General features: G+C 42.2%; 1 protein-coding gene across 1 annotated transcript in view; it reads left to right on the forward strand.

The window, feature by feature from the left end:
• Positions 1-27,032, forward strand: part of PPP1R3A (protein phosphatase 1 regulatory subunit 3A) — an 80,882-nt gene extending 53,850 nt beyond the window's left edge. The window contains exon 4 of the mRNA XM_068276481.1: positions 24,523-27,032. Within this exon, the coding sequence (XP_068132582.1) occupies positions 24,523-26,718 (2,196 nt within the window). The 3' untranslated portion in view covers positions 26,719-27,032. The remainder of the gene's footprint in view (positions 1-24,522) is intronic.
• Positions 27,033-27,535: the final 503 nt, after the last annotated feature.

The following is a 27,535-nucleotide window of genomic DNA, read 5'->3' on the forward strand; positions in this document are numbered from 1 at the left end:
TGTTATATGTAAAACAGAAAACATTTATACATTTTCTATAACAGCCCTGCCTAAAATGTTGGTGCTTTATAAATAAAACATAATAATAGTAATTAGTGGTATTTGTATGATACCATAACAGCTGGCTTAAAGCAACAATAATATGTTATTGTAATGAATAGCGGAGATGCCGCCGCGTGGGCAAGCGGCAGGGCGGCTATCTCCGCGTTCCAGCCGGCAGCTTCTGCCGCGCAGCAACATGCTGCTGGTTCGCCTGGTCCTTCTAGTGCACACAGATTGAGAGCTACGCGCGCGCGCCAGGCGACAGGACCTTTATGCTAGCAGAAGGGGAGTCAGCTGATCATGCCGATCAGCTGATCCCAGCTATGCTCCGGATTGGCTGAGTGACTGGGGTGGCGCTGTGGAGCGCTCTGGGTATATATAGGACTTGCCTGTTAGTTGCAAGTTGTCTGCTGTTGCAAATGCTTACGTGTGAGCGCTCAGAACCCAGTCACATCTTACAGTGTGTTAGAACCAGCCAGAGCTGGGAATTCACACTTAGTCAGATTCTGTTGATAGCCTTAAAAAATTATTGTATTTTGTATGTATTAGAATAGTTCCCAGGTGTTGAGACCAAGGACCTCATACCTAAGACTAGGAGATTGCTACATTGCTACTGGTTATCTGTTAGACTAGTTCCCAGGTGTGGAGACCAAGGACCTCACACCTAAGACTAGGGTTGATATATACTGTTACCTGTTATGATCTCTGGCTTTCCTGACCACTCTCCTGCTTACTGATTTGGTACCTTTGCCTATCTGATTACCTGTTGCCAACATTTGCCTGTACCCGGATACCGAATCAGTCTTCCATCTCTGTACCTTATCTGTCCGTGTGTTGCCGACCTGGCTTGTCTGATCTTTCTGGCTGTCACTCATCCCTTGGGTGATCAGCCTTTACTGTACTGTCCGTGACTCTTGCTCTTCAGGTGTTAATTAGCTGTGAGGGTCACCTGCTCCTCAGGAGACCATCTTGCAGCTCAGGCAGTGGTCTCTACCCCTCAGGAGTCCACTGGCTGCAGTACAGTCTGATTCCCAGTCCATCAGGGAATCCCTGGCTGCAGCACAGTCTGATTCCCTGCTCCTCAGTGAATCCTTGGCTGCAGTAGTGTCTGTATCTCCCGCTCCTTGGGAGAGAACTTCTCTGTTTACTGTTGGACCAAACACATTATCACATTGGGTGTCCTGTGTCTAGCTATACTAGTATTATTGGGGATTCTGCAGATCACCACATAATCAGGTATAGCATCTGTATTATTGGTGATACTGCAGATCACCAATGATCAGAAAAAAACTCTGTGTTGCTGACACCAATCGTTACAGTACAGCAGACCAAAACAATATGGACGCACTCCACAGCCGAGTTGATGAATTAGCCACTTCGGTGGATAATCTCATCAGGGTGCTTGATGGCCAACAGACTCAGATCACCGCTTTGTGTGGGTCAATACAGGTCCTCCAAACGGCTGTGAATGCAGTGCGATACCCTCCAGTTACAGACCTTCGCATGTCTGTACCTTAAAAATGTTTTCTGGACATAGATCTGACTTTCAGAATTTTAATTTTAGAAATCGAGTGCTATCATATTTTGAGTTGAGGCCTACCCTGTCGGGAACTTAAACTCAGAGAGTTACATTTATAAAGACCCTTTTGTCAGGGGACTCACAAACATGGGCATATAGTCTTCATGCAGAGCATGAGGTTTTATCATCAGTTCAGGAATTTTTTAAAGCCATGGCCATTATATATGATGATCCGGATATTGCTTCCACCGCTGAACAGAAGCTAAAGACCCTGCGTCAGGGTCGAGATCCGGTAAAGGTTTACGCAGCAGAATTCAGGAAGTGGGCTGTATCAGCTAGATGGGAAACATATGCACTGTTGGACTGTTTCTTGTCAGGTTTATCTGATGCAGTTTCTGATTTGATGTTAGGACACCCTGAGCCCAAGTCCATTGACGAGGCAATCTCTTTGGCAGTACGGGTAGATCGCCGTTTACGCTATCAAAAAACAGACCCGGGGTAGAAATGCTATAAGATCTGTCTCCTACGCCTCCTTTCCACCCTTGTCACCCACAGACGAGCCGATGATAAGATCTGTCTCCTACGCCTCCTCTCCACCCTCGTCACCTCCAGACGAGCCGATGCAAATCGGACACTCTAGGTTGACACAAGTGGAAAAGAATTGCAGAAGGTCAGAAAGACTCTGTCTATACTTTACTGAGGAGGGTCACATTGTTCAGAATTGTCCTAAGAAGTCAGGAAAACGCTGCCGCCTAGGTGTAGTCAGAGGTAATACCCTAGGCGAGCAGTCTTTACCTCTAAACGATAATCATCTGCTCCTTCCCTGCTCTATCACGATGTCAGACTGTTCCCACAGAAGCCTTTATAGACTCTGGTTCTGCAGCCAACTTCATAGATTATGATTTTGTAAAAAGATTGGGAATTCCCTTACTCCCATTAGACCGACAGATTTTGGTCTCTGCAGTCGATGACTCTCCTTTGTAGAGTAGACAACCTCTTTCTCAAACCCCCTTGTTGGTGTGTAATGTAGAGAGTTTACAGTTCTTTGTTCTGCATATGGCAACCTCCACCATTATTCTGGGTATGCCTTGGTTACAACTTCACTCCCCTCAGATTGACTGGGCTTCTGGTCAGCTAAAGAGCTGGTCGGCCCATTGTCATCATCATTGTTTGGAGAAAGTAACCATTTGTGCCACCAAGATTCAGGTTAAAGGTGTGCCAGTGCAGTAAGCGGAATTCGCTGATGTGTTCTGTCCCAAATCCGCAGATAAACTCCCACCTCACCGTAGCTTCGATTGTCCCATTGATTTAACCTCCCTGGCGGTGCATTTCTGTCTGGAATTATGAGTCAAAAGCGGTACATTTATTCCAAGAATTTTAGGCCTTCAATTTTTCAGTCATAACTCACCCAAATATGTCTGGTAGACATTCTGCATATAAATAGAAGAATGGAACACAAATTTGATGATTTAATTAAATTTATGAATAAACTTTAAAAATTGTGAAACTGTACAAATAAGTCAGACAGAAAGTAGTGAAAATCCAGACAAAAAATGGTAACTCTTTTTATATATAGTGTCATCCTGTGCTTTTCAAATTAGCTTATCTGCCATCTCTGCCTTGGCAGTCAGGTGACACAGGAGAGATAAAATTTTGTGTTTATAGAGAAATGAGGAGAAATTAGACATATATATACATATATATATATATATATATATATATATATATATATATATATATATACAGTATGTGTATATATATATATATATATATACATATAGTATGTGTATATATATATATATATATATATATATATATATATATATATATATATATATATATATATATACAAATACTATATGTATATGTGTATGTATATGTATATATATGTATACACGTATATACAGTATATATACGTATATACGTATTTACACACAGTATATACATATATACACACAGTATATACATATATATGTATATACACACAGTATATACATATATATGTATATACACACAGTATATACATATATATACAGTATTTATGTATATACATATATATATACAGTATATATGTATACACAAATGCAGATTGGCTTTTATGTATGTATTTTTTCTTCTGCCCTGTGCGACTCTTCAGGGCCACCTTAAATTTTTGTTCCGCCCCCGCCCCGTGACGTCACGCCATGCTCTGATTGGCCGCCGGGTACCCAGAACAAGAACGGAGCTGTGGGGCTCCCGGCGGCCAGCAATGCCTAAAGAAAGGCTGGGGAAGGCGGAGGAGAGCCGGGGGAGATGGTGGAGTCCCGCTGAGCAGCAGTGATCGCGTGCAGGACTCCAAAAAAGCAGGGAATTCCTTAGCCCGACCTGAGCTCGGGCTTACCGCTGGCTGCTCATCTCTCCCAGCCCGAGCTCAGGTCGGGCTTACCACCAGGGAGGCTACGATCTGGTTGTATGCCTCCTAGTGGTCACCTTTATAATCTGTCAGGACCTGAGAAAGTGGCAATGCAGGAGTACATCAAAGAGAATTTGGCTAAGGGTTTTATCCGCCCTTCCCGCTCACCAGCTGGGGCAGGATTCTTTTTCGTACAGAAAAAAGATTGAGGCCTCCGACCCTGCATTGACTACCGAGGTTTAAATAAGATTTCAGTGAAAAATCGTTACCCGTTGCCGTTGATTGACGATTTGTTCGTTCAGGTGACCAATGCCAGTATTTTTTCTGAAATTGGATTTACAAGGTGCATCCAACTTGGTACGGATTAGAGATGGTGACGAATGGAAGACGGCGTTCAACACGCCCAACGGGCACTACGAATATCTGGTTATGCCCTTCGGGTTGTGTAACGCCCCTGCCGTCTTCCAGGAGTTGATTAATAAGGTTTTCAGGGAGGTGCTGGGGAAATTCGTGCTAGTGTATCTAGACGACATACTGATTTTTTCTCCTAATCTGACGGAACATCGTAAACATGTCAAATTCGTGTTAAAGAAATTAAGACATAACTCACTCTATGCCAAGTTAGAAAAGTGCCTCTTCGAGGTTACGTCTGTTCCTTTTTTGGGTTATATTATTTCTACATCTGGTCTCTCCATGGATCCAGAAAAAGTCTCTGTTGTCTTGGAGTGGCCACAACTTGTGGGTTTGAAGGCACTCCAAAGATTTTTGGGCTTTTCCAATTACTACAGGAGATTCATCAAGAGGTACTCCTCGGTAGTGTCACCGCTCACCAGTCTTACCAAGAAAGGGGCTGACACTTATCACTGGTCAGCAGAGGCACATTCTGCTTTTTCTACACTGAAAAAACTGTTCTGTTCTGCTCCCATTTTGAGACATGTGTATGTCACCTTCCCCTTTATAGTAGAGGTCGATGCCTCAGAGGTCAGGGTTGGGGCTGTACTGTCTCAACGCTCTGGTTTGCAGGGAAAACTTCACCCATGTGCCTACTTTTCCCGTAGGTTCTCTCCTGCAGAGAAGAACTACGATTTTGGCAACCAAGAGCTTTTGGCCATTAAATTAGCCTTTGAAGAATGGCGACATTGGCTAGAAGGGGCAGAGCATACCATCACAGTCTATTCGGATCATAAGACCTTGGAGTACATAGAAGGGGACAAAAGCCTTAGTCCTCGACAGGCCCGTTGGTCCTTATTCTTTTCAAGATTCAGATTTGTCATAACGTATACACCAGGTAGTAAGAACGTCAAAGCTCACGCCCTATCTAGGTGTTCCAAGCCCGAGACAGTGCCACCTTCAACCCCTGAAATAATCCTACCTCAGAAAGTAGTCTTGGCAGCTACTGAGACCTGGAAGGACTGGACGGCTTCTCTGGACCCTTTTCAACAGGATGTTCCAGAGGGGAAGCCTGAGGGAGTTATGTTCGTACCACTGGCTTTCCGCCTGCAACTCTTACAACTATTCCATTCCCATAAAAATGCGGGGCATCCTGGGGCTGCCAGAACTCAGGATTTGCTGGCTAGATGCGCTTGGTGGCCTACGCTAGCAACAGATTGTAAGGAGTTTGTAAAAGAGTGCTCAGTTTGTGCTAGAAGCAAGCCCTCTCACCAGGCACCAGTGGGTACACTACAACCCTTACCAGTGCCAAATGAACCATGGACTCATTTGTCAATGGACTTTGTAGGAGAACTCCCCAAGTCTGAGGGCAAGACGGTCATTTGGGTGGTAGTAGATAGGTTCAGTAAGATGGCTCATTTTGTCCCTTTGAAAGGACTCCCCTCGGCCCAGGAGTTAGCTGATCTCTTCATCCAGCACGTTTTCTGGCTGCATGGCATTCCGGAGAATGTGGTGTCAGATCGGGGAGTCCAGTTTGTGTTAAAATTTTGGAGAGCCTTTTGCCGTCAGCTGGGTATGGACCTTTCATTTTCATCAGGCTACCACCCACAGACCAATGGTCAGACCGAGCGAGTTAACCAGTCCCTTGAGCCGTTTCTCAGATGTTATGTGGCAGATGCACAGTCCAATTGGGTAAAGTTTTTGCCATTGGCAGAATTTGCACATAACAATCTGAAGAGTTCCTCTTCTGGATTTTCCCCGTTTCAAGTAGTTTCGGGAAGATCTCCCAAGTTTGCTCCATTACCTGTGGCATCTACCCCATTTCCGGCCCTGGAGGATTGGCAGAGGGCATTGAGGGAGATTTGGGGAATGGTTAAGAGGAATTTGGGGAAAGCCTTCCAGACTCAGAAGAAACAGGCAGATAAGAGGCGGTCTGTAGAGTGGAAGTTTTCTCCAGGGGACATGGTGTGGGTATCAACTCGGCATTTAGCTTTAAAACAACCGTCACCTAAGCTAGGACCCAGATTTGTAGGACTATACCCAGTGGCCAGAAAGATTAATAATGTCACTTATGCAATTGATCTCCCAGCCAGCATATGAGGTGTGAGATCATTCCATGTGTCTCTGATGAAGCTTGCAGTGCACGTGGATTCCTCTCCCCCCCGTGATGGTTAATGAGTTGATGACCAACCTGAGTATGAGATCGAGAAGATTCTAGATTCTCGGTTAGTGCAAAATTCTGTGCAGTATCTGGTCCACTGGAAGGGGTATGGTCTGGAGGAGAGAACTTGGGTTCCGAATTGTCGCATGCATGCTGAAGAATTAAAGAAAGAGTTTCATGACTTACACCCTGAGAAGCCGGGTAGGAAGTGTCCGGAGTCCACTCCTCGGGGGGGTACTGTAATGAATAGCGGAGATGCCGCCGCGTGGGCAAGCGGCAGGGCGGCTATCTCCGCGTTCCAGCCGGCGGTTTCTGCCGCGCAGCAACATGCTGCTGGTTCGCCTGGTCCTTCTAGTGCACACAGATTGAGAGCTACAAGCGCGCGCCTGCCAGGCGACAGGACCTTTATGCTAGCAGAAGGGGAGTCAGCTGATCATGCCGATCAGCTGATCCCAGCAATGCTCCGGATTGGCTGAGTGACGGGGTGGCGCTGTGGAGCACTCTGGGTATATATAGGACTTGCCTGTCAGTTGCAAGTTGTCTGCTGTTGCGAATGCTTACGTTTGAGCGCTCAGACCCCAGTCAGATCTTACAGTGTGTTAGAACCAGCTGGGAATTCACACTTAGTCAGATTCCGTTGATAGCCTTAAAAAAATTATTGTATTGTGTATGTATTAGACTAGCTCCCAGGTGTTGAGACCAAGGACCTCACACCTAAGACTAGGAGATTGCTACATTGCTACTGTTTATCTGTTAGACTAGTTCCCAGGTGTTGAGACCACGGACCTTACACCTAAGACTAGGGTTGATATATACTGTTACCTGTTATGATCTCTGGCTTTCCTGACAACTCTCCTGCTTACTGATTCGGTACCTTTGCCTATCTGATTACCTGTTGCCAACATTTGCCTGTACCCGGATACCGAATCAGTCTTCCGTCTCTGTACCTTATCTGTCCGTGTGTTGCCGACCTGGCTTATCTGACCTTTCTGGCTGTCACTCATCCCTTGGGTGATCAGCCTTACTGTACTGTCCGTGACACTTGCTCTTCAGGTGTTCATTAGCTGTGAGCTGCTCCTCAGGAGACCATCTTGCAGCTGAGGCAGTGGTCTCTACCCCTCAGGAGTCCACTGGCTGTAGTACAGTCTGCTTCCCAGTCCATCAGGGAATCCCTGGCTGCAGCACAGTCTGATTCCCTGCTCCTCAGTGAATTCTTGGCTGCAGTAGTGTCTGTATGGAGTAGTGTCAGAATGGAGCTGCTGACTTTAGGAAAAAGTTGCCCTGTGTAATACAATGTAAATATGTAAATATGGAAAGATGGATATCATTTTAAAGCTCTCCTTCTCCTCTTTCTAACGACCCCTAAATCGTCGCCCTACGCCTTTTAGTTTTCTCTATTTTCGTGATCGAAATCGCAGCCGCGGCAATTTCAATCGCGAAAAAAGCGAAAACTAAAAGGTGTAGGGTGGCGATTTATATATCATTGGAAAGAGGAGAAAGAGAGCTTTAAAATGATATGCATCTTTCCATGGTTTCTGCACTGCTCGGAGTCCCTTTAAACAGGGCAGTTTCTAGGCTAAAATGCACCCAGGGCGAGAGTGTAAAAATTGCACCCCCCCCCCCCCCCCCCCGTGGAGCCAGGTATAGGTGCCCACAATATAGGTTAGCCAGGTCTAGTTGCACTCAGTATAGGTAGCCATGTATAGGTCCCACCAGTATAGGTAGCCAGGTATAGGTGCTCCAGTATAGGTAGCCAGGCATAGGTGCCCTCAGTACAGGTAGCCAGGCATAGGTGCCCCCAATATAGGTAGCCAGGCATAGGTGCCCCAGTATAATTGCCCCCAGTATAGGTTAGCCAAGTAGGTGCCTCCAGTGCATACTTTTGAAATTGGCACCGGTAGACTTGGGTGCAGGATACAGCCAGAGCATACGGCTGATCCTGCTTCTGCACAAGTCCGGGCCGTGTTAATTACTATTCCCCCTCCAGGCCGCCATGGATAGTGGGGGAATGATATAATTCGGCTTCCAGCGATTGCTGGAGGCCGAATTATTGTGTTTTTTAAGCAACTCTGGCTTTACTCACTGAGCATCGCTGTGGATGTGATTCCCTTTATAGTCTATGGTGGCGCCGGCTGCGCCCAAATCTAGCAGCGCTGAAAAGCACTGCTCCGGCCTCCAGTATAGGTAGCCAGTATAGTTGCCCCTATGATAGGTTAGATAGGCAGGTGCCCCTGGTATACAGTAGGTTAGATAGGTAGGTGCCCCCAGTACAGGTTAGCTAGGTGGGTGCCTCTAATATAGGTAGCCAGAATAGTTGCCCCAGCATAGATTAGATAGGTAGGTGACCCCCAGTATAGGTTAGTTAGGTAGGTGCACCCAGTATAGGTTAGTTAGGTAGATTCCTCCAATATAGGTAGTAGTATAGTTGCCACCAGTATAGGCTAGCTAGGTAGGCCCCCCCAGTATAGGTTAGCCAGGTAGGTGCCCGCAGTATAGGTTAGCTAGGTAGACGCCCCCAGTATAGGTTATATAGGTAGGTGCCCCCAGTATAGGTTATATAGGTAGGTGTCCCCAGTATAGGTTATATAAGTTGGTGCCCCCAGTATAGGTTAGCTAGGTAGGTGCCCCCAGTATAGGTTAGATAGGTAGGTGCCCCCAGAATAGGTTAGATAGGTAGGTGCCCCTAGAATAGGTGATATAGGTAGGTGTCCCCAGTATAGTTTAGATAGGTAGCTTTCCCCAGTATAGGTTAGGTAGTTAGGTGCCCCCCTCATAATGGAGGGGAGAGCCACAGCCACGGGGAGGGCAGCCCGACCTCTCCCTCCCTTCCTCTCCCCGGGCCGTCCCTCCGTGCTTCCCCCTCCAGACTGCAGAGTGAGAGTGCAGGGAAGTGCAGTATACAGCTACTCACCTGCCTGCGTTCCACTCGCCACTGATCTTCTCCTCTCTGCATAGACGCTGATACATACACTGCTTCCTGCTAAACAGTATACAGCTACTCACCTGCCTGCGGTCCACTCGCCGCTGATCTTCTCCTCTCTGCATAGACGCTGATACACACACTGCTTCCTGCTAAACAGGAAGCAGCGTGTGTATTAGCATCTATGCAGAGAGGAGACGATCAGCGGCGAGTGGAACGCAGGCAGGTGAGTAGCTGTATACTGTGCTTCCCTGCACTCTCACTCTGCAGTCTGGAGGGGGGAGCACGGAGAGAGGCCCGGGGAGAGGTCGGGCTGCCTTCCCCGTGGCTGCCTCCCCCTTCCATCACAGCGCCCCCACCTCCCTCAGCGCTCAGGGCAGCTGCACGGCTGCACGGCCCAGAAACGGGCCTGGAGTTAGAAAATATTCTTAGTGCTAACTGACTCTTATATTAAGAACCACCTACAAGGCCAAAAGTGATGGACAGATCATCTGATTACACATATCATTGACCAGTACACATAAGTTAGGTTAGGCAATGTGAGAGAACCCGTCCATGGGGGGGGGGGGGGGGGCAGTGGGGAGGGAATGTGGGAGGGGGGGGTATGGCCAGATAATGGAGGGTGTTGTTCAAAGTTGTACTGTTACTTATAACACACTGTCTTTTGCGACATTACCAATGTTCAACTCTGAAGTAAGAGTTAACTATTTGTATAGCTGTAACTTTAGTTCTCACTTTCATATGTTAAAAGATTGAAGAATGTTGTGTTTCTTATAAGTCACGTGACTCAAACTTTGGACTTTGTCTTTGACCAGTTGTGATGTTATGTACTGCACTTTTAACCACTTTACCCCCGGCGGTACGAATTTCTCCGTCCCTTTTTTCCCTCCTAAAAAACCAGGGACGGAGAAATCCGTACCTTCCGCGCTCCCGCCGCTGTCCGCGCTACCGCCGCTCGTGCGCGCGCACCCGCCGCTCGTGCACGCCGCCGCCCGCTTGCGCGGAGATCAATGAACGGGAAAATCCATTCCCGTTCGTTGATCTAAGCCCCCGCAATGATCTGCTGCTTCTTTCAGAAACAGCGCGATCATTGTGAGTCTCCCAGCCTCCTACTGCTTCCTGTAAGCGTCCTTCTGGTCGCTTACAGGTCGCATGTAAACATACTCACTGTGGCCATCTTGTGTCCAAATAGTAAACTACACCCTAATGCATTTTACACATACAAATAAATTGTTTTACATAATAAATTAACTCATTACCTCCCACACTTTTTTTTTTTTTGTAATTTAAAAAAAAATATATATATATATATACAATAAGAAAAAAAAACCATAAATAGTTACCTTAGGGACTGAACTTTTTAAATATTTATGTCAAGAGGGTATAACACTGTTACTTTATAAACTACGGGCTTGTAATTAGGGATGGACGCAAAACTGAAAAAAATGCACCTTTATTTCCAAATAAAATATTGGGGCCAAACATTGTGATAGGAACATAATTTAAACGGTTTTATAATCGGGAATAATGGGCAAATACATTTCATGGGTTTTAATTACAGTAGCATGCATTATTTAAAAACTATAATGGCCGAAAACTGAAAATAATAATTTTTTCCCACATTTTTTCCTATTTTCCCCATTAAAACACATTTAGAATAAAATAATTCTTGGCATAATGTCCCACCTAAAGAAAGCCTAATTGGTGGCGGAAAAAACAAGATATAGTTCATTTCATTGCGATAAGTAATAATAAAGTTATAGACGAATGAATGGACGGAGCGCTGAAAGGTGAAAATTGCTCTGGTGTTCAAGGGGTAAAACCCCTCAGTGGTGAAGTGGTTAATACTCTTGAAAATAAAGATTATAAAAAAACCAAAAAAACTTTTCAGCACTTTGTAATTGAAGAAATGCCAAAAGTAGGTGAAAAAGTACAGTCAAAATTATTCATTGTATTTTCTTGCTTCCTGGTGGCTTAAAAGGCATTTTATTGGCAAGGTATAACAATATCAACTTGGAAAAAACTTTAAGTAAAAGTTAAATCGAACATGAATATGCAATTAATTATTTCTCCTTAATTTTCTCTTATGTGGTATTTTTAAACTTGCCAATAAAATGCGTTTTACACCACCAATTGCAAAGTGCTGAAAAGTTATTTAAAATAGAAGATGAAAAATCATCTCCTAGGAGGAAACTCAGGAGAAAAAGTTGACTGCTGCTAGCAGCCATAATTCACAATGGGATTAGTGCACTAGTATGCACGTGCATGATCATGCATGAGCGGCAGCTGGCACGTGCACAATCGTGGAGGCAGCAGATTTTAGTGCTGGACTTAAGTCTCATATCCAGGAACCTCCAGCGCAGTTAATTTGGACATGAGACTTATGCCCAAAAACCAAAAGTGGTTAAATAATTCTGTAAGGAAATTTTTAAAAGCACAGTTATTTTTAAATGCATCATTCTTTTTAGACTGTAACTATTAACTAAGGTGAAAAAAATATATCTAATAACATTTTCATCGCAAATGATTATGAAATTCATGATGGATCACTCTTACTTATTTACTTTATACCCATACTAAAGCTTATTTATTGCCATTGTTATTAATCTGTTCATGGATGCTCAAGATGTGCATGCACATGTAAGGCCAGGTCACAATGGAAGTTGAGTTGAATCATACATATTTACTATAAAATTATACTTGAAAGGAATTAAACTTAACCACTTCACAATTGAGGGGTTTTACCCCTTGAGTACCAGACAATTGTCACCTTTCAGCACTCCTTCCATTCATTCGTCTATAACTTTATTATTACTTATCACAATGAAATGAACTATATCTTGTTTTTTTCGCCACCAATTAGGCTTTCTTTAGGTGGGACATTATGCCAAGAATTATTTTATTCTAAATGTGTTTTAATGGGAAAATAGGAAAAAATGTGGGGAAAAAATCATTATTTTTCAGTTTTTAAATAATGCATGCTACTGTAATTAAAATCCATGAAATGTATTTGCCCATTTGTCCCGGTTATTACACCGTTTAAATTATGTCCCTATCACAATGTTTGGCGCCAATATTTTATTTGGAAATAAAGGTGCACTTTTTTCAGTTTTGCGGCCATCCCTAATTAAAAGCCCATAATTTAAAAAGTAACAGTGTTGTAATTTTTTTTCTTTTTATTACAAACAATAAATAAATTAGGGAGTGTGGGAAGTAATGAGTTAATTTATAGTGTAAAAGTATGTATTTGTATATGAAAAATGTTTTGGATGTAGTTTTACTATTTGGCCACAAGACGGCCACAGTAATTTTTTGTGCATGCGTCCTGTAAGGGTCGGAAGTACGCTTACAGGACATTCAATGAGGCTGGGAAACTTTTTTTTTTCACAATGATCGCGCTGCTTCTCATAGAAGCAGCCGATCATTGCTGGGGGGCTGAGATCGACGAACGGGAACGTTTTTTTCCTGTTCATTGATCTCCGGGCAAGCGGCCGGCGGCGTGCACAAGCAAGGGAGTGCACGCACGAGCAAGTGGGAGCACGGTCAGAGGCGGTAGCGACGGGAGGTGCGTATATCAACGCTCCTGGTGGGGAAAGGGTGTTAAAAGGAACGTAGATATACGCACCTGTGGTGGTAAAGTGGTTAAATAGACACTGAAGCGAAAAAACATTATGATATAATAATTTGTATGTGTAGTACAGCTCAGAAATAAAGCATTAGGAGCAGAAACATAAGTCTAATGTTGTTTCCAGTACAGGGAGAGTTAAGAGACTTAAGTTGTTATCTATACAAAAAAGCCATTGAGCTCTACAAATTTCAAAGTCGCAGAGAGCTCTGAGTTCTGAAGGTTGTTATCTGAGCTTTCAGTCAAGGATTTTCTTTTTCTCTGCCAGAGGACAGGTCAATAGTTCACAGCCTGCTCTTTAAAAACATTTAGAATGCTGAGTGTTGTGTAAAATGCACATATTAGAGAATGATGCAATGTTAGAAAAATCACTATACAGGGAGTGCAGAATTATTAGGCAAGTTGTATTTTTGAGGAATAATTTTATTATAACCATGTTCTCAATGAACCAAAAAAAAATCATTAATATCAAAGCTGAATATTTTTGAAAGTAGTTTTTAGTTTATTTTTAGTTTTAGCTATTTTAGGGGGATATCTGTGTGTGCAGGTGACTATAACTGTGCATAATTATTAGGCAACTTCACAAAAAAGAGAAAAAGAGCCAGACAGAAGTATAACCAGTGATTCTTGATATAAAGATGCTGAAAAAGAAACCGTTCAGGATGACACGTATGAACTGTGATTAATGTGATGATAAATCAGCATGTGACAAGGAAGGTCCTTGAATATTTTGATTACAGGGAAGTTGGCTCTTTTAATATCCCTCACTGCTGAAGCATAGTGTTAGTGAGGATGAGAATTAAGACTGGCCGTCCCTATTGGTGATGATTATAATCTCACTTGTATTTTTATAAGTTTGACTGGATTGTTGCGGAAATGGGGAAACAGTTTTGTTATAAAAGTCAAAGACCTGCATATTACCCATATACTGTGCATAAGACTATGAAATAGTGAGACTGAGAAGAAAGTGAATCTGGTTAATGAAATAGGCTATTGCCCTGTCCGCTAGAGGCCTATCATATCCTCTTATAGCCTATTGACTTTACAAAGTAATAAATGCCAGAAGATATTTTAGTTTTATTTATTTTTTTGTGTGGTGTACAAGACAGTGCGAAGTTATATTGGAGAAATACTTACCTTTGAGAAGATTCGTCCAGCTGGATTCCTGTAAAAGAAAGGAGAAATTATTAATATGTCAATTTACCAGCAGTAGTGAAAGATTTGGAATAAGTACCTGTAAATAGACTTTTTTTCCTGGCAGTAGACTGATCCTGCAAAAGAACAGAGTAATTGCATGCAGGAGTTACAGATTTTGGATCTGAAGAGAAAATATTTTTTTTGTGTTTTTGTATTTTTGGAGCAAGCATATTGAATGGTTTGTTTATGAGAACAAGTGACGGAGTCATTTTTCTTTATACCCATCTAATCCAAGTAACCATATTAATTTACTAAATCTACTAATTCACTAACCCATTTTTTATTTTTTTATTTTATTAACCAACCAATTTATTAACCTTTTAACCAACCAATTCTCATATGTACCTGGCTGCCATTTTGGATAAATAATAACCAGAAATATTTTACCGGTTCAGAAACAAAAAGAAAGAATACTCTATTTACTATTTGGTTACTAAGATTTTGCTGATCAGCAAATTTATAGGTGAAATTGATATAGTATGGTACCATTAGTAAGAAGGATTAAAAACTGAAATTATTCTAGTACCCAGGGTTTTAGGAAAATTCAAATAAGGTTCCTGGTCATTAAAGTGGGTGGGTACGCTCAGAAATACTTACCAGGGGGGAAGGTTATGTGTTTTTATTAACCAATTGTTTTCTCCTAGCTACCGAAAGTGTTCTGTGGAAGAAGATCAGAAGATGTTCAGAAGACTGTGATATTATAGATGTCTTATTTGTAGTTCTCATTGGTTACATGGAGTAGAAGGTGTATTTTTAATTTTTTATTTTCAATAAACTTTTTGAATTTTACTACCTGCATTGGTGTTTGTGGAGTTCTCCTTCAGTTGGCAGTTGAAACAGTCTACACAACCAATTCATTATATCATCATTTTTTTTTTTGCTTCAGTGTCTCTTTAATTTACTGTAGAGTGAATGTTTATGTGCTTTAATATATGGAGTGTATGATATCATGAATATTAATGGGCAAAACATATGATGTAAATTCTAAAGTTTATCCCATAGCTGTAAAAAAGAAAAATATGGGCTATATTATACATCTTTTGCTGTTTTCGCAGATTGGAATTTGGTGTAAATTCTATAAAACAGCCTGTGTATGTTTTGTTTTTTAATAAATCCACCAAAAATGAATCTTTGAAAAAATATTTAATGCCAAGTGTCAAATTGACCTTTTGAATCAATAATTCAAAACACAAGACACAGAGAGGTTGATGCACTAAATTGTGGTAATATTGCTTTGCCCAGGCTGAGTATGGCAATATTACTGTTGCTATCGGCAGCAGTGTACAGCGAGTTATTCTATTAGCAAGACCTGTGGTACTCGTAGCATGAGCGTTGTTATGGTAATGTTCATTACTAATGTGCTTTACAGTAGCAACACTTGATCTTTGATCACTTGAATACAATGGTTGTGCCAATAGCATAACTTGCGGTACACTACTGCTGGTAGTAATGGCAATATTGCTGTGCGCTATCTGTGCACAGCAATATTACAACAGTTTAGTGCATCAGCCCCAGAATCTCTTTACCATTTCACTGATTGGCTTAGGACAATTGTTATTATCAAATCAGGCAGATATAAGTGTGTGTGAAGTATACGTTTCATGAGTTTTGGTCAAATATTGCTATAACTTCTTAATACTAACCTGCTTGCTTGACTGAAGTTTGACATGGAAATAAAAATGTCTTAACCCACATTCCAAAAAACCTTTTAGCAGAATTTTATGACTGAAATGTGTTTTGCCATTATGTTAATTTTATACTTATCAATTTAAGTTTATGCATTTTCATAGACAAACCAATGCTTGGCTTATACCATACCAATAATTGTGTTTTTCATTTTCTTAGAATTGTTATGAAAGTCATATTTATGCAATTGGACAATTATTAGTATGAGGTAATTTTGTGTATGAGGGTTCAGAATTTTCACTCCTGATGCCTGAAGCCCCATCCATGTATGTGACTTTCTCCTACTAATAAATCCTGAATAAATACAAGCAGATTTGATCAGCTGATGTAGCCATTAAAATTGACCAGAACTGCAATGTGTTCATTCAGTTTTTGATTTTAAACCTAACCCTAAAAATGAGGTTGGTTCCTGATGGCTATCAGTTTTGTAGAGGTCAGTCAATCAGTTTTTTTTTCAGTAGCTGGAGCAATTAAATCCTTGAGAAGCTACACATAGCAAGTGATCAGGTTTTGTTATTTGCAGATATGAGTATGAAAAGTTGCTCCATCTTTTTCCCAGTTTTTGTAGACTGGCCTCGGTGTTCTCTGTGTTCCCACACGACTACCAAAAACTGTACTCGGTCTCCTGATTCCTCTTCATATGAGTTGACATGTTACATTGACCAGCATCTGCCTTGTTAGTTAAATATTTCTACAAATTTTAATTCTAATTTTTAACTCCAAAAACAAAACTTGTAGCTGCTGTTATGAAATAATCTAACCCATCTTAGAAACACAGTTATGGCATTAGTTCAAAAATAAAACAATAAACGCAAAATATCATTAGTCTTTATAGTCTATGTCCAGAAAATATAATAAAATGTTGTATATAATGGGATTGATGCACTAACAAAATACTTTTGTGCAACTCCCTTGTGCTATTTTTACAATATAACATCATGTCAAATTTAGCACCATGAAGTCACAATCATGCATTTTATTGAACTAATTCATGTGTTGTATCAAGCATTAATTAATAACACAAGTAAATGTTTGTGGTATTAAAGTTTATGTGCAACTGTAATTCTGCATAACTTAGTGTAAAAGTATGTACCACTCGCATGTTCATTGCACACTTACACAGGGATCTTTACACATGGGAATGCGAAATAACGCATATATAGTTACATAGTTATTTGAGTTGAAAAACAGACATAAGTCCATCGAGTTCAACCAGAAAATAAAGTACAACACCAGCCTGCTGCCTCATATATCCCTGTTGAACTCACCTTGCTTTAAAGGGTTACCTGAACTGACAGATGACATGATGAGATAAACATATATACATGTAGTACTAGTCTTACTAAGAAATTGTCTGAAGTCTCATTTTATTTTCTTGCATTGCAAGTGTGCAGTTGAACAGCAAGTGAAATTCAGTCCACTATCCCAAAAAGTAAATGGAAGGTAAAACACTACTGTTTGGCTGTTTAAACCATTGCTGATTACAGTTTAGTGCTGAAAAGTTTAAAGGTTTTTTTCTCTGTTTTACAGAGCAAATTTCAAATGAGACTGTCGTGGCTGCTGTTTACAATGCAGTCTTAAACATGTTTCCAGTTTAACATTAGTACTACAATACAATCTCATAGGTTTATTTTCAGTTCAGGTTTGCTTTAAAAACACAGGATTTATCGATTTATCGATTAGAGACAATTTGTATATCAGCATAAATACAGGTGTTACAGCATAGCACTGGTTTGTGCAGTAACCCAGGTGTTACTATGTGAGCCAAATTAACAAACTCAGTACAGTTTGGCCTAATTTTCTTTAATGTTTACACCTACCATAAATAAACTTCAAAACTTGAAATAACATTAACTTTCAACTAATAAAACCCAATCCTATTTTAAGTAGGCTACTGTATAAACAAACTAAATGTTTTATGGCAGAAAACCTCCTTACGTGAGTTTATTACATCCCCTGCAACCCTACATCCTAGTACATACGGGAAAGGGGAGGGCTCTTTTGACCAAGGGATCATGTTGCAATCCCTGCCGGGTGACAGATCCTTTTCGACACTGTACTACCCTCCTGGCTAGGGATATGCCTGTTGTTATGCAGGAGGGGGAAGAACAAGCGGCATGTGAAAATTTCCACTGGTGGAGAAGCATGGAGAACAATGCGATTCTGTGGATCTTTAGCAGATGTTGTGCAGTCGCTGTACACATGCTGGTCTGATACCCGATTCTTGGCCATGGCAGTCGTTATCGTCCACCACGACTAAGTTCAGACCAGCATTTGTATGTATCTTAACTTATAGCTATACTCCAAATTGGAGTGCATCATTTAACTAATAGCTACCCAAACATTTCAGCTGTAAGCAACAGATTGCTAGATATATCAGTGAGAGCACACATATCAATGACCTTTATTAGATAAACTTCAGTAAAAGCCTATTGAAACAAAGGACAGTGACTGCAAAAGGCATGCTCAACAAACATTTTATTAAATTGTCTAAATAACCAGGGGTACTCGGATACCCCTTTTCAAAATCTGAATTGATCCAGATCCGGATACCCAGATATCCGGATCCAGATCGGGTATCCGAATCAGAACTTTCAGATATCCACGTTCATGCGGATATCCGAACGCATTATTCGGGCTATCCAGGTGGATTCAGATATCCGGATAGAAAAACTGGAAGTGCCATTTTAATTTTTTAAAGGGGAACACTAATTGATGATGTGGGGACTTAAAATCCCCCCCCCCCCTCCAAAAAAAATGGCTGTCAATTAACATTAGGCCTAGGTTCCAGACAGCTTTCGTGCAGCCCACATTGTGTCCAAAGTCCAACCGCACAACTGGGACATGACAGTTTTCAGCCAAGACACCTCCAAAAAATTATAAAGGGAGGGGGGACACCAAGAGCCCAATAGTGTGATATTGTATAGATGATAATTAATAATGAGTAATATAACAATTTAATACTCACAAACCAGGGTTACCATTAGGCAACCACTGTGAAGGCAGGTGGGGAGATTAACCTGACCCCACTCAGGATTAAAAGTCGCTCTCTGTAGATGGGAAGAAGATGGGTACAACCCTCCACCAAGGGTGGACTTAGCAATATGTAGAAGCTTTCCAGAGGCGCCAATAGAATAAAAGTCACTTAAACGAGCTTAAAACCGATGGGGAAGTGGTGGGCCTATCCCATCCATGCAGACAAAGCAACAAAGGAAGGACTGTGGCATCAACAGTCAAACAACAATTTTATTTATACTGCACGGTAAAAATAGGCAACGCGTTTCACGGGCTCAATCCTGCTTCATCAGGCCAATCAAAAAGGAGCATACAGCTTAATAGCATCAAAACCACACTGAGCGCCTCTGTGAAAATTATGCAGCAATTGTGTTTTGGGTTAAATATAGGTGGTATCAGTGGCCTGTGGCACCCTGGCCTGGCGGTGGGAGCTGCACAGGCAGCAGGAGAAGGGTAATGCAGCAGCAGCATGTGTAACGTGTGCCATGAGCATGTTGGACGTGGCAATTGGCACTTGACACCTGCCACGTGGCACTTGCAACGTGTCACGTGGCACTTGCCACGTGTCACATGGCCATGGCACTTGCCAAATGCCACGTGACACGTGCCAAGTGCTGAGCGACCGACAGCAGAGGAGAAGACACTAGTGCACACTAACTGTCACACTGGCACTGCTCACAGCACAGCAGTTCTGTAGAAAGCTAACACAGTAGTACTACTACTCTAACAACTACTGGCACTGACTGCAGTACTACAGTACTAACTACACAATAACACAGTAATCCTATCCCCTAACCTAACCTATACCTAAGGCTAATAGCTGGCCAGAAGGCAGCAACTGGCCTGGTCTGTGCACAGCACACACAGACACATAGCAGCTGCCTGCAGCACACACTCTGACTGTCATACAATGACATCAATCAAGCTAATTAACAATTTAACAATAGTGTAGTGATAGTAGTGAAGGGGTTAATCATTGAACAGCTTATCACTGTGTACAGTCCTTGCTAGGCCCAGCAGCACTGGAGCACACACTCTGACTGTCACACTATGACATCAATCAAGCTAATTAACGATTTAACAATAGTGTAGTGATAGTGAAGGGATTAATCACTGAACAGCTTTAGGTTTATAACTGTGTACAGCCCTTGCTAGGCCACCAGGACTGGAGCATGTCTCTCAGTGTCTCATCATGGCAGCCCTCCTTATTATACAGGGGGGCTGGCCAGTGTTCCTTTCTGTGATTGGGTGCCAAGGTTTAGGCTGGGAGCCCTCTGATTGGCTCAATGAGGTCAGGTGGGGCTGGCCAGGGTTCCCCTCTGTGATTGGTTGCTATGGCTTCTGCTGGGAGCCCCCTGATTGGCTCCAGGACGTCATCTCCTTAGTTACAGTATTTCGGATCCGGATATCTTCAATATCCGCGGATATCCGCGTTAAGCGGCCAAATATCCGCAGATAGCTAACCGGATTTTTTTAAAAATCCGGAATCCGACTCGGATAGCGTAAAAAAGTTCGGATATCCGAGTTACACAGATATCCAGAATCCGGATGAGCATCCCTGTAAATAACTATATTTTATAGGGAGAATTTTAAACATTGCTGTTGCTCTGTCTCTGCCAAATCCTGATTAGGGCTGAGCTCTCGGATTCCGAATTTTGAGTTTTGGCAGTTCCGAGTAAGCACTCGAAACTCGAAAATTCGGCAATCCTGAGTACCAAATTCGCGTTTACATTGAAGTCAATAGTGCTAAATTCCGTGGTTAATTGTGAAGCCCCCTTACATGCTATCATCACCAAATTTGGCATGTATATTAAGCAGATGAGTAGGAACATGGTAAAAAACATTTTTTTGTGAAAAGACCTTATAGTTTTTGAAATAAACGATTTTAAAGTTTCATAGGAAAAATGGTTTTTAAACTGTATAAAATGACAGTGCTGCAGTACAGAGTTCTGTATACATATTGTATACACTTCATGAAAACAGACAGTGTGGGGTCCCCCCTCCCAAGCCTCCTTAACCCCTTGTCCCCCATGCAGGCTGGGATACCAGAAGGGTAGCATCAGGAGGAGGCGTGTTATGCAAATTAGTCACAGGTGCATTGCTCTGGCCAGTTTTGCCTGTTAAGGGCCATCGTTTCTAATTTTCATTAGATTTAGGCTACATATTCAGGATCAAGACTTCTTTAATGAATCTGTGTAGCCTGGGGGTTGTAAAACTACGTGTGGGTTGTAGAACTAAATATCTCGGCATAAGGTGAAAACTGCAGAAATAAGGGGTTATAAATAGCAATTGACTCGTCATAAAAAAATAGATATGTGGGTGTGAGGGGAGAGGTGAGTCACTGGTAACAGGGATGTCTCCCCATCCAATGGGTCCCATAAAAAAAAAAAACGGGACTACATCTGCGTAGTATTTTTTTTATACTGACGCAGTGCGGCTTTATGTGACGGAAGTGACGTTTTTGTTGCATCCCTCACGCGACTGCATACGTTTGTCACCACGCAGTTACTGCGGAGGACCGGAAGCCACGTAAGTCACGTTAGCCACGCAAGTTTTATGCACTGCACGGAAGCGTATTTTTGCAATACGCTTCTGCGCAGGTGATCGCTTCTAGGGCTGATTGGAACAGCTGAATTCCGATTTCATCGAAATTTCATGTACCGCATGCGAAGACCGAATTTCGTGTTCCGAATTTTCGTGTTCCGAGTGCATTTCTATTGAAGTCAATAGTGCCAATTTCTGCGGTTAATTGTAAAGCACCCTGTACATGCTATCATCACCAAATTTGGCATGTATATTAAGCAGATGAGTAGGAACATGGTAAAAAAAAATTGTGAAAAGAGTTCTGTATACATATTGTATACATTTCATGAAAACAGACAGCGTGGGGTCCCCCCTCCCAAGCCTCCTTAACCCCTTGTCCCCCATACAGGCTGGGATAGCCAGAATGCGGAGTCCCGGCCACGTGGGGCTTCGCACCCTGAGCTATACCAGCCCGCATGGTCCATGGTATGGGGGGCTCCGGGGGGGGGGGGCGGCCAAGCCTTTTCCTCTCCCCAGAGCCCTTGTCCAATCCATGGACAAGGGGCTCTTCCCCACCTCTGGTGCCCCAGGAGGAGGTGGGGGCCGCCGACGTCCTGGGGGGATCCTGGTGCCATCCGGGGGTCCCCTTTAACAAGCATACTCCGGAAGCCGCCCCCTCCCCAGGAGAAATGAGTATAGGGGTACACGGTGCCCCTTACCCATTTCAGCAGAGAGTTAAAAAAAGAAATAAAAACACGACTACGAAAAAAGTCCTTTATTATTCTAAATTAAAGAGGGATACTTACCTTGCAATAATCCCACGCCAGTATCCTCAGGAGTGGTCCCACACACCCGCCCAACTCCCGGGGCTGAATGGCTATAGACAGCCTCTGCAATCTGTATTGCATAAGCTAGAAACACGAAAATTGTTTGCTAATACAAGAATTTTCGGCAAACAGTGTCATAAACAAAATGGCTGCTGGGGAATCCCCGTTCCCCGGAGTCCACCTCAGAGTGTCAGACTGAGTGTTATTTCACATAAATAGGTGGGCCCAGGGGACCAGGGCACCTCTTGCTCTGGTCACCTGGACCCACCATCTATGCGAAAAATGGCTGGTTTCGCCACTCTAGAGTGGCCTCCAGCGTTCCGGGATTTCCCAGTGGCCATTTTGATCGCATCACTGTTTGCCGAAATTTCTTTTTTCAAAGGCAACACTTTCGTGTTCATAGCCTCTGCTATACAGATGCAGAGGCTGACTGTGACCATACAGTGGCGAGAGTTCGTCGGTGTGGGAGGGTGGTGAGATGTCCTAAGAGGATACTGGCGTGGGGCCACTCCTAAGGATACTGGCGTGGGATTTTCGCAAGGATTTTCCCTGGTTAATTTAGAACAATAAAAGACTTTTTTCGTTGTCGTGTTTTTATTTCTTTTTTTTAACTCTGCTGAAATGGGTAAGGGGTACCGTGTACCCCTATACTCATTTCTCCTGGGGAGGGGGCGGCTTCCGGGGTCCGCTTGTTAAAGGGGAACCCCGGATGACACCATGAACCCCCCAAGACGTCAGCGGCCCCCACCTCCTCCTGGGGCACTGGAGGTGGGGAAGAGCCCCTTGTCCATTGATCGGACAAGGGCTCTGGGGGAGAGGGGGAGGCTTGGCCGCCCCTCTACTCCAGAGCCCCCCATACCATGGACCATGCGGGCTGGTATAGCTCAGGGTGCAAAGCCCCAGTCGGCCGGGGCTCCGCATTCTGCCTATCCCAGCCTGCATGGGGGACAAGGGGTTAAGGAGACTTGGGAGGGGGGACCCCATGCTGTCTGTTTTCATGAAATGTATACAATATGTATACAGAACTCGGAATGCATTTTACACAGTTTAAAAAACATTTTTCCTATGAAACTTTGAAATCGATTTGCTCAAAAACTATAAGGTCTTTTCACAATTTTTTTTTACCATGTTCCTACTCATCTGCTTAATTTACATGCCAAATTTGGTGATGATAGCATGTAAGGGGGCTTTACAATTAACCGTAGAAGTTGGCACTATTGACTTCAATAGAAGTGCACTCGGAACATGAAAATTCGGAACACGAAATTCGGTTTTCGCATGCGGTACACAAAATTTCGACGAAATCGGAATTCAGCTGTTCCGATCAGCCCTAATCCTGATCTACTGTCTTTGTTTCACATTCGTAGGAAATTATAAATAACCTGTCAATTTAACTTAGTTATTATCAAAAAAATGTATTAATTGTACTTTTAAGTATAGAATAGAGCAAATAATCTATTTTTATTGGCTTACTGCAATCCCCTGCTCAGCAGCACTCAGACCTGGGCATGGAGGTGAACAACTGCTGCCAAATGTTACACTGAAAACATGAGATCACAGTGATGATTACAGTATGCTGCTGCATTTCACAGTTCAACCAGTAGACTGTATAAATTTATGACCAGGCTGGGTTTGCGTGGAATGCAACAGAGAAAAATGAGGTCAAGAAGCTGGTAGTGCTGTCTAGCTAGTCTGTAATGAAATATCTGGACTCCAGAACTGGCTGTAAACTTACTGGGAAGATATTTTATGTATATCCTATTTCAGTTCTATGCTTAGCTGTATCCCTGTACTGGGACTTTGACAGTATTAAGCAAGGTGCGTTCATTTTCTGCAGTTATCAGGCTCATATGCTTGCCACAACTCTTATGCTCTGCTGTCCTTCTATTTGTCACAAGAGCAATAATCAGCGTGTCTGGAATGTATTGACCTTTTTGATTGCTGGGTTATTAATTAGTATGGAAATTGGTTGACACAAATTAACCTGCTTGTTATGCATAGGTGAATGTCCATGTGAAGAAAAATTAATTAAGATTATATAATCTTTGCATTTTGCACTTAAAACTATGTCTCCTAACTGCTTGAAATACAGGAACATTGTTGCACATGTGTATTAAAAAGGCAGTTTTGTTGCATTGTTTAAGTTATTAAGTTTTGCCTCTTAAAATGATAAAAAGCTGAAAAAATACAAACACCTAAAACCTATTTACTGTGTTTTATTTCAGCTAAGTCAGCGTCTCATGAAAGCCAAAATTACATCCTCAGAAGAAAAGTACAGTAGTGATTTTTCCCAGAAATCATCTTCACAAAAGGAAAGACAGCAAGATAATTACACAATATATTCTACTGATAATTCTGTTACACAGGACCACTATTCACAGGAACCACAGCCAGTTGATAACAGTCAGGAACACTCTCCTCCAGCTGAACTAGTCTATTCATTGGAAGCTGAGGATTTGACTGCTGGGTCTAAAAATTACCATTCTGGTGATCATGAGGCGTTATCACAGCGATATCTGTATGAAACAGAAGAACCTGCATTTCCTCTACCAGAGACAAAAAAAGACTCCATTAGAGACACTTATGGCTTAGAATCATCAGAATCTCCATCCTTTATACAGGTTGAAACTATGGATCTAATGGAGATTTTAGATCAGAATGCCAATCCCAGTTACAGACAAACACCAGTTCAAACAACATATTTTTCAACAGATTATTCAGAACTACAGGAAGAACAAAGTGAAAGCATAAAAACTGAAACAGAAAGCAGACAGTTAGAAACCCCGGTCTTCACTAACAATGATAACTCGCAGCAGGAAAGTTCAGAAAGTTCAGGAAGACAAAACCCCTTAATGTTTTCACAGCTGGACCACTATCAGGATTTGCCATGTCAGCATGAAACTTCTCACAGCATTTTCCTCGAAACAAAACATTCAGGATCAAAGCAGTCAGACTTCAATATTGTTTCATCAGGTGAAGCTGATGAGCTTGCAGAAAGCGAGGAAAAAGGTGAGAAGGAAACGAGACAAAACAAAAATCTTATTATAAGTATTTGTGAAACTCCTGCAACAACAGATGATATAAGTGAACAATCAGATCAAAACAAACATACTACTGCGGAAGATCCAGACCTTTCTCATTTTCAAAGTATGCCTTCCCTGATAGCCGTGCCGTCCAATGTTACAGAACTGGATTATAACTCTAGCCTCAAGCCGTATGACTTAGACACAGAATATGACATGCATGATAAGGAAAATGTTGTTTTATCAGATAATGATAAACACTATGATATTCAGTATCCTTCAGATGAAGATAAAGAGCTTGTCTCAGATCAAGCAGACAGACCAGTTTCTGATGTTACAGAAACAGAACTCTCCTGGCAAGGAGGATCACTGTCTACTTCTATAGTGGGCACTGCAACTGAAAATGTGACCCCTAGCACATTGCATGTGTGGAATGAAATGCTGGGAACTTTTCCAAGTGATGTGACATCGGGAAGCAAGGTCATCATTGCAAAGATTACAGAAGAAAAAGGTCAAAGTGAAACATGTTCCCAAGGTAGAGCTGACAGTAAAAGGTCATATATAGATATCTGTGACAGTGCTGGTATAACAGAGCCAACAGAAATCTGTGCACAGTCTGAACAGAAAACTACACTAATTTCAGGAGCAGACATGATTGTTAGTGGTAGAGCTATTGAGGACATACCTATGTCTGGTGACAGTGAAAGAGCAGATGATAATGAAGAAGAAGACACAGATCACTGGAATGTGACAGCATTTCCTGAAGAATTTTCAATTCATGAAGGTTCTGAATATATAAGTAAGGAACTAGGTGAATACCAGAATAGGTCAGATGGTTTGCTTGGTAAAAGTGATATCCATCATATAGAGTTAAACCTTGCTACTCCGTCCAATAAAAGCTTGGCAGATTTGGAGGATGACAAAGATATAATAATGTCAGATGACCTTATCAAGGATACTAATAGTAAACAGCAGATAGAGTATGCAGACCTAGAGCTGGAAATGATGGAGGATAGTGCATCTGGTGAAGAAGATGTAGACCAGTATGAAGCAGAGCAGAGTCACTTAGGGCCATCAATCCTTATTAGCGAACCTGATGATGGAGGGGAGGCACAGTCCAGATATATGGAAGAACAAGTAAAGTTAGAAGACACTCAGCAGTATTACTACCATCCATATACTGATGATGAAGTACATACTGGTCAAGTGATTGACAATGACACAGAGACCACAGAGCATGTAAATGTCAGTCATGTAGGCTCCAAGGTCTTATGTTTTATAATGTTTGTTGTGTTTGCAGGTCTCATGTATCATTATGATTTCTTGGTATGCTTTTTACTTTATTTGTTTTCACTATACTGGTTGTACTGGGAAGGAGACAGAGGAAAAATGTTGTAAGAAAAGAGTAAATCTTCCTGAAGTTTTGCGACGGAAAATTGATTTTAATGAAAACCAATTAGCTGACTTTCTGGAGGTTTCTGATGATTTGATATCTTCAGTTTTCAGCCATGAACCAGCAACTGAGAAAGGACCATAATGAAAAATGCTTTGGAGTGGTAGACTGAAATATTCAAAAACAACTGATGAAATCTGGTAGAGGGACTAAGTATGTATTTGGGCTTTGGAGGAGAAAGTTGTTTTAAGACAGTAATTGTTTTAAAATCTTCTTTCCAGAGCATCATGTATACAATTAGAGGCGCCGGAAGGATAAAAGTAACTAAAAAGTTTAAAATTGTTTTGGTTGTGGTGGTGGACCAGCCAACCATAAACAGACAAGGCTGTCGGTTTTTGAAAACATATATACAGTTTATTCGATTACTCCCAATACAAGGTCGCAACGCGTTTCACGGGAAATAACCCGCTTCTTCAGGCAATAAAAGACAGGAGCAATACACAGCGTATCGTCTAGATGATGCTTGGCACCTCTGTTCACAGAGGTGCCAAGCATCATCTAGACGATACGCTGTGTATTGCTCCTGTCTTTTATTGCCTGAAGAAGCGGGTTATTTCCCGTGAAACGCGTTGCGACCTTGTATTGGGAGTAATCGAATAAACTGTATATATGTTTTCAAAAACCGACAGCCTTGTCTGTTTATGGTTGGCTGGTCCACCACCACAACCAAAACAATTTTAAACTTTTTAGTTACTTTTATCCTTCCGGCGCCTCTGTACACCTTTGCGCAATCAGAAATCCACCCTTGGTGGAAGGGTGACC

This window comes from Hyperolius riggenbachi, chromosome 3, assembly GCF_040937935.1.
Source record: "Hyperolius riggenbachi isolate aHypRig1 chromosome 3, aHypRig1.pri, whole genome shotgun sequence".
NCBI lineage: Eukaryota > Metazoa > Chordata > Amphibia > Anura > Hyperoliidae > Hyperolius > Hyperolius riggenbachi.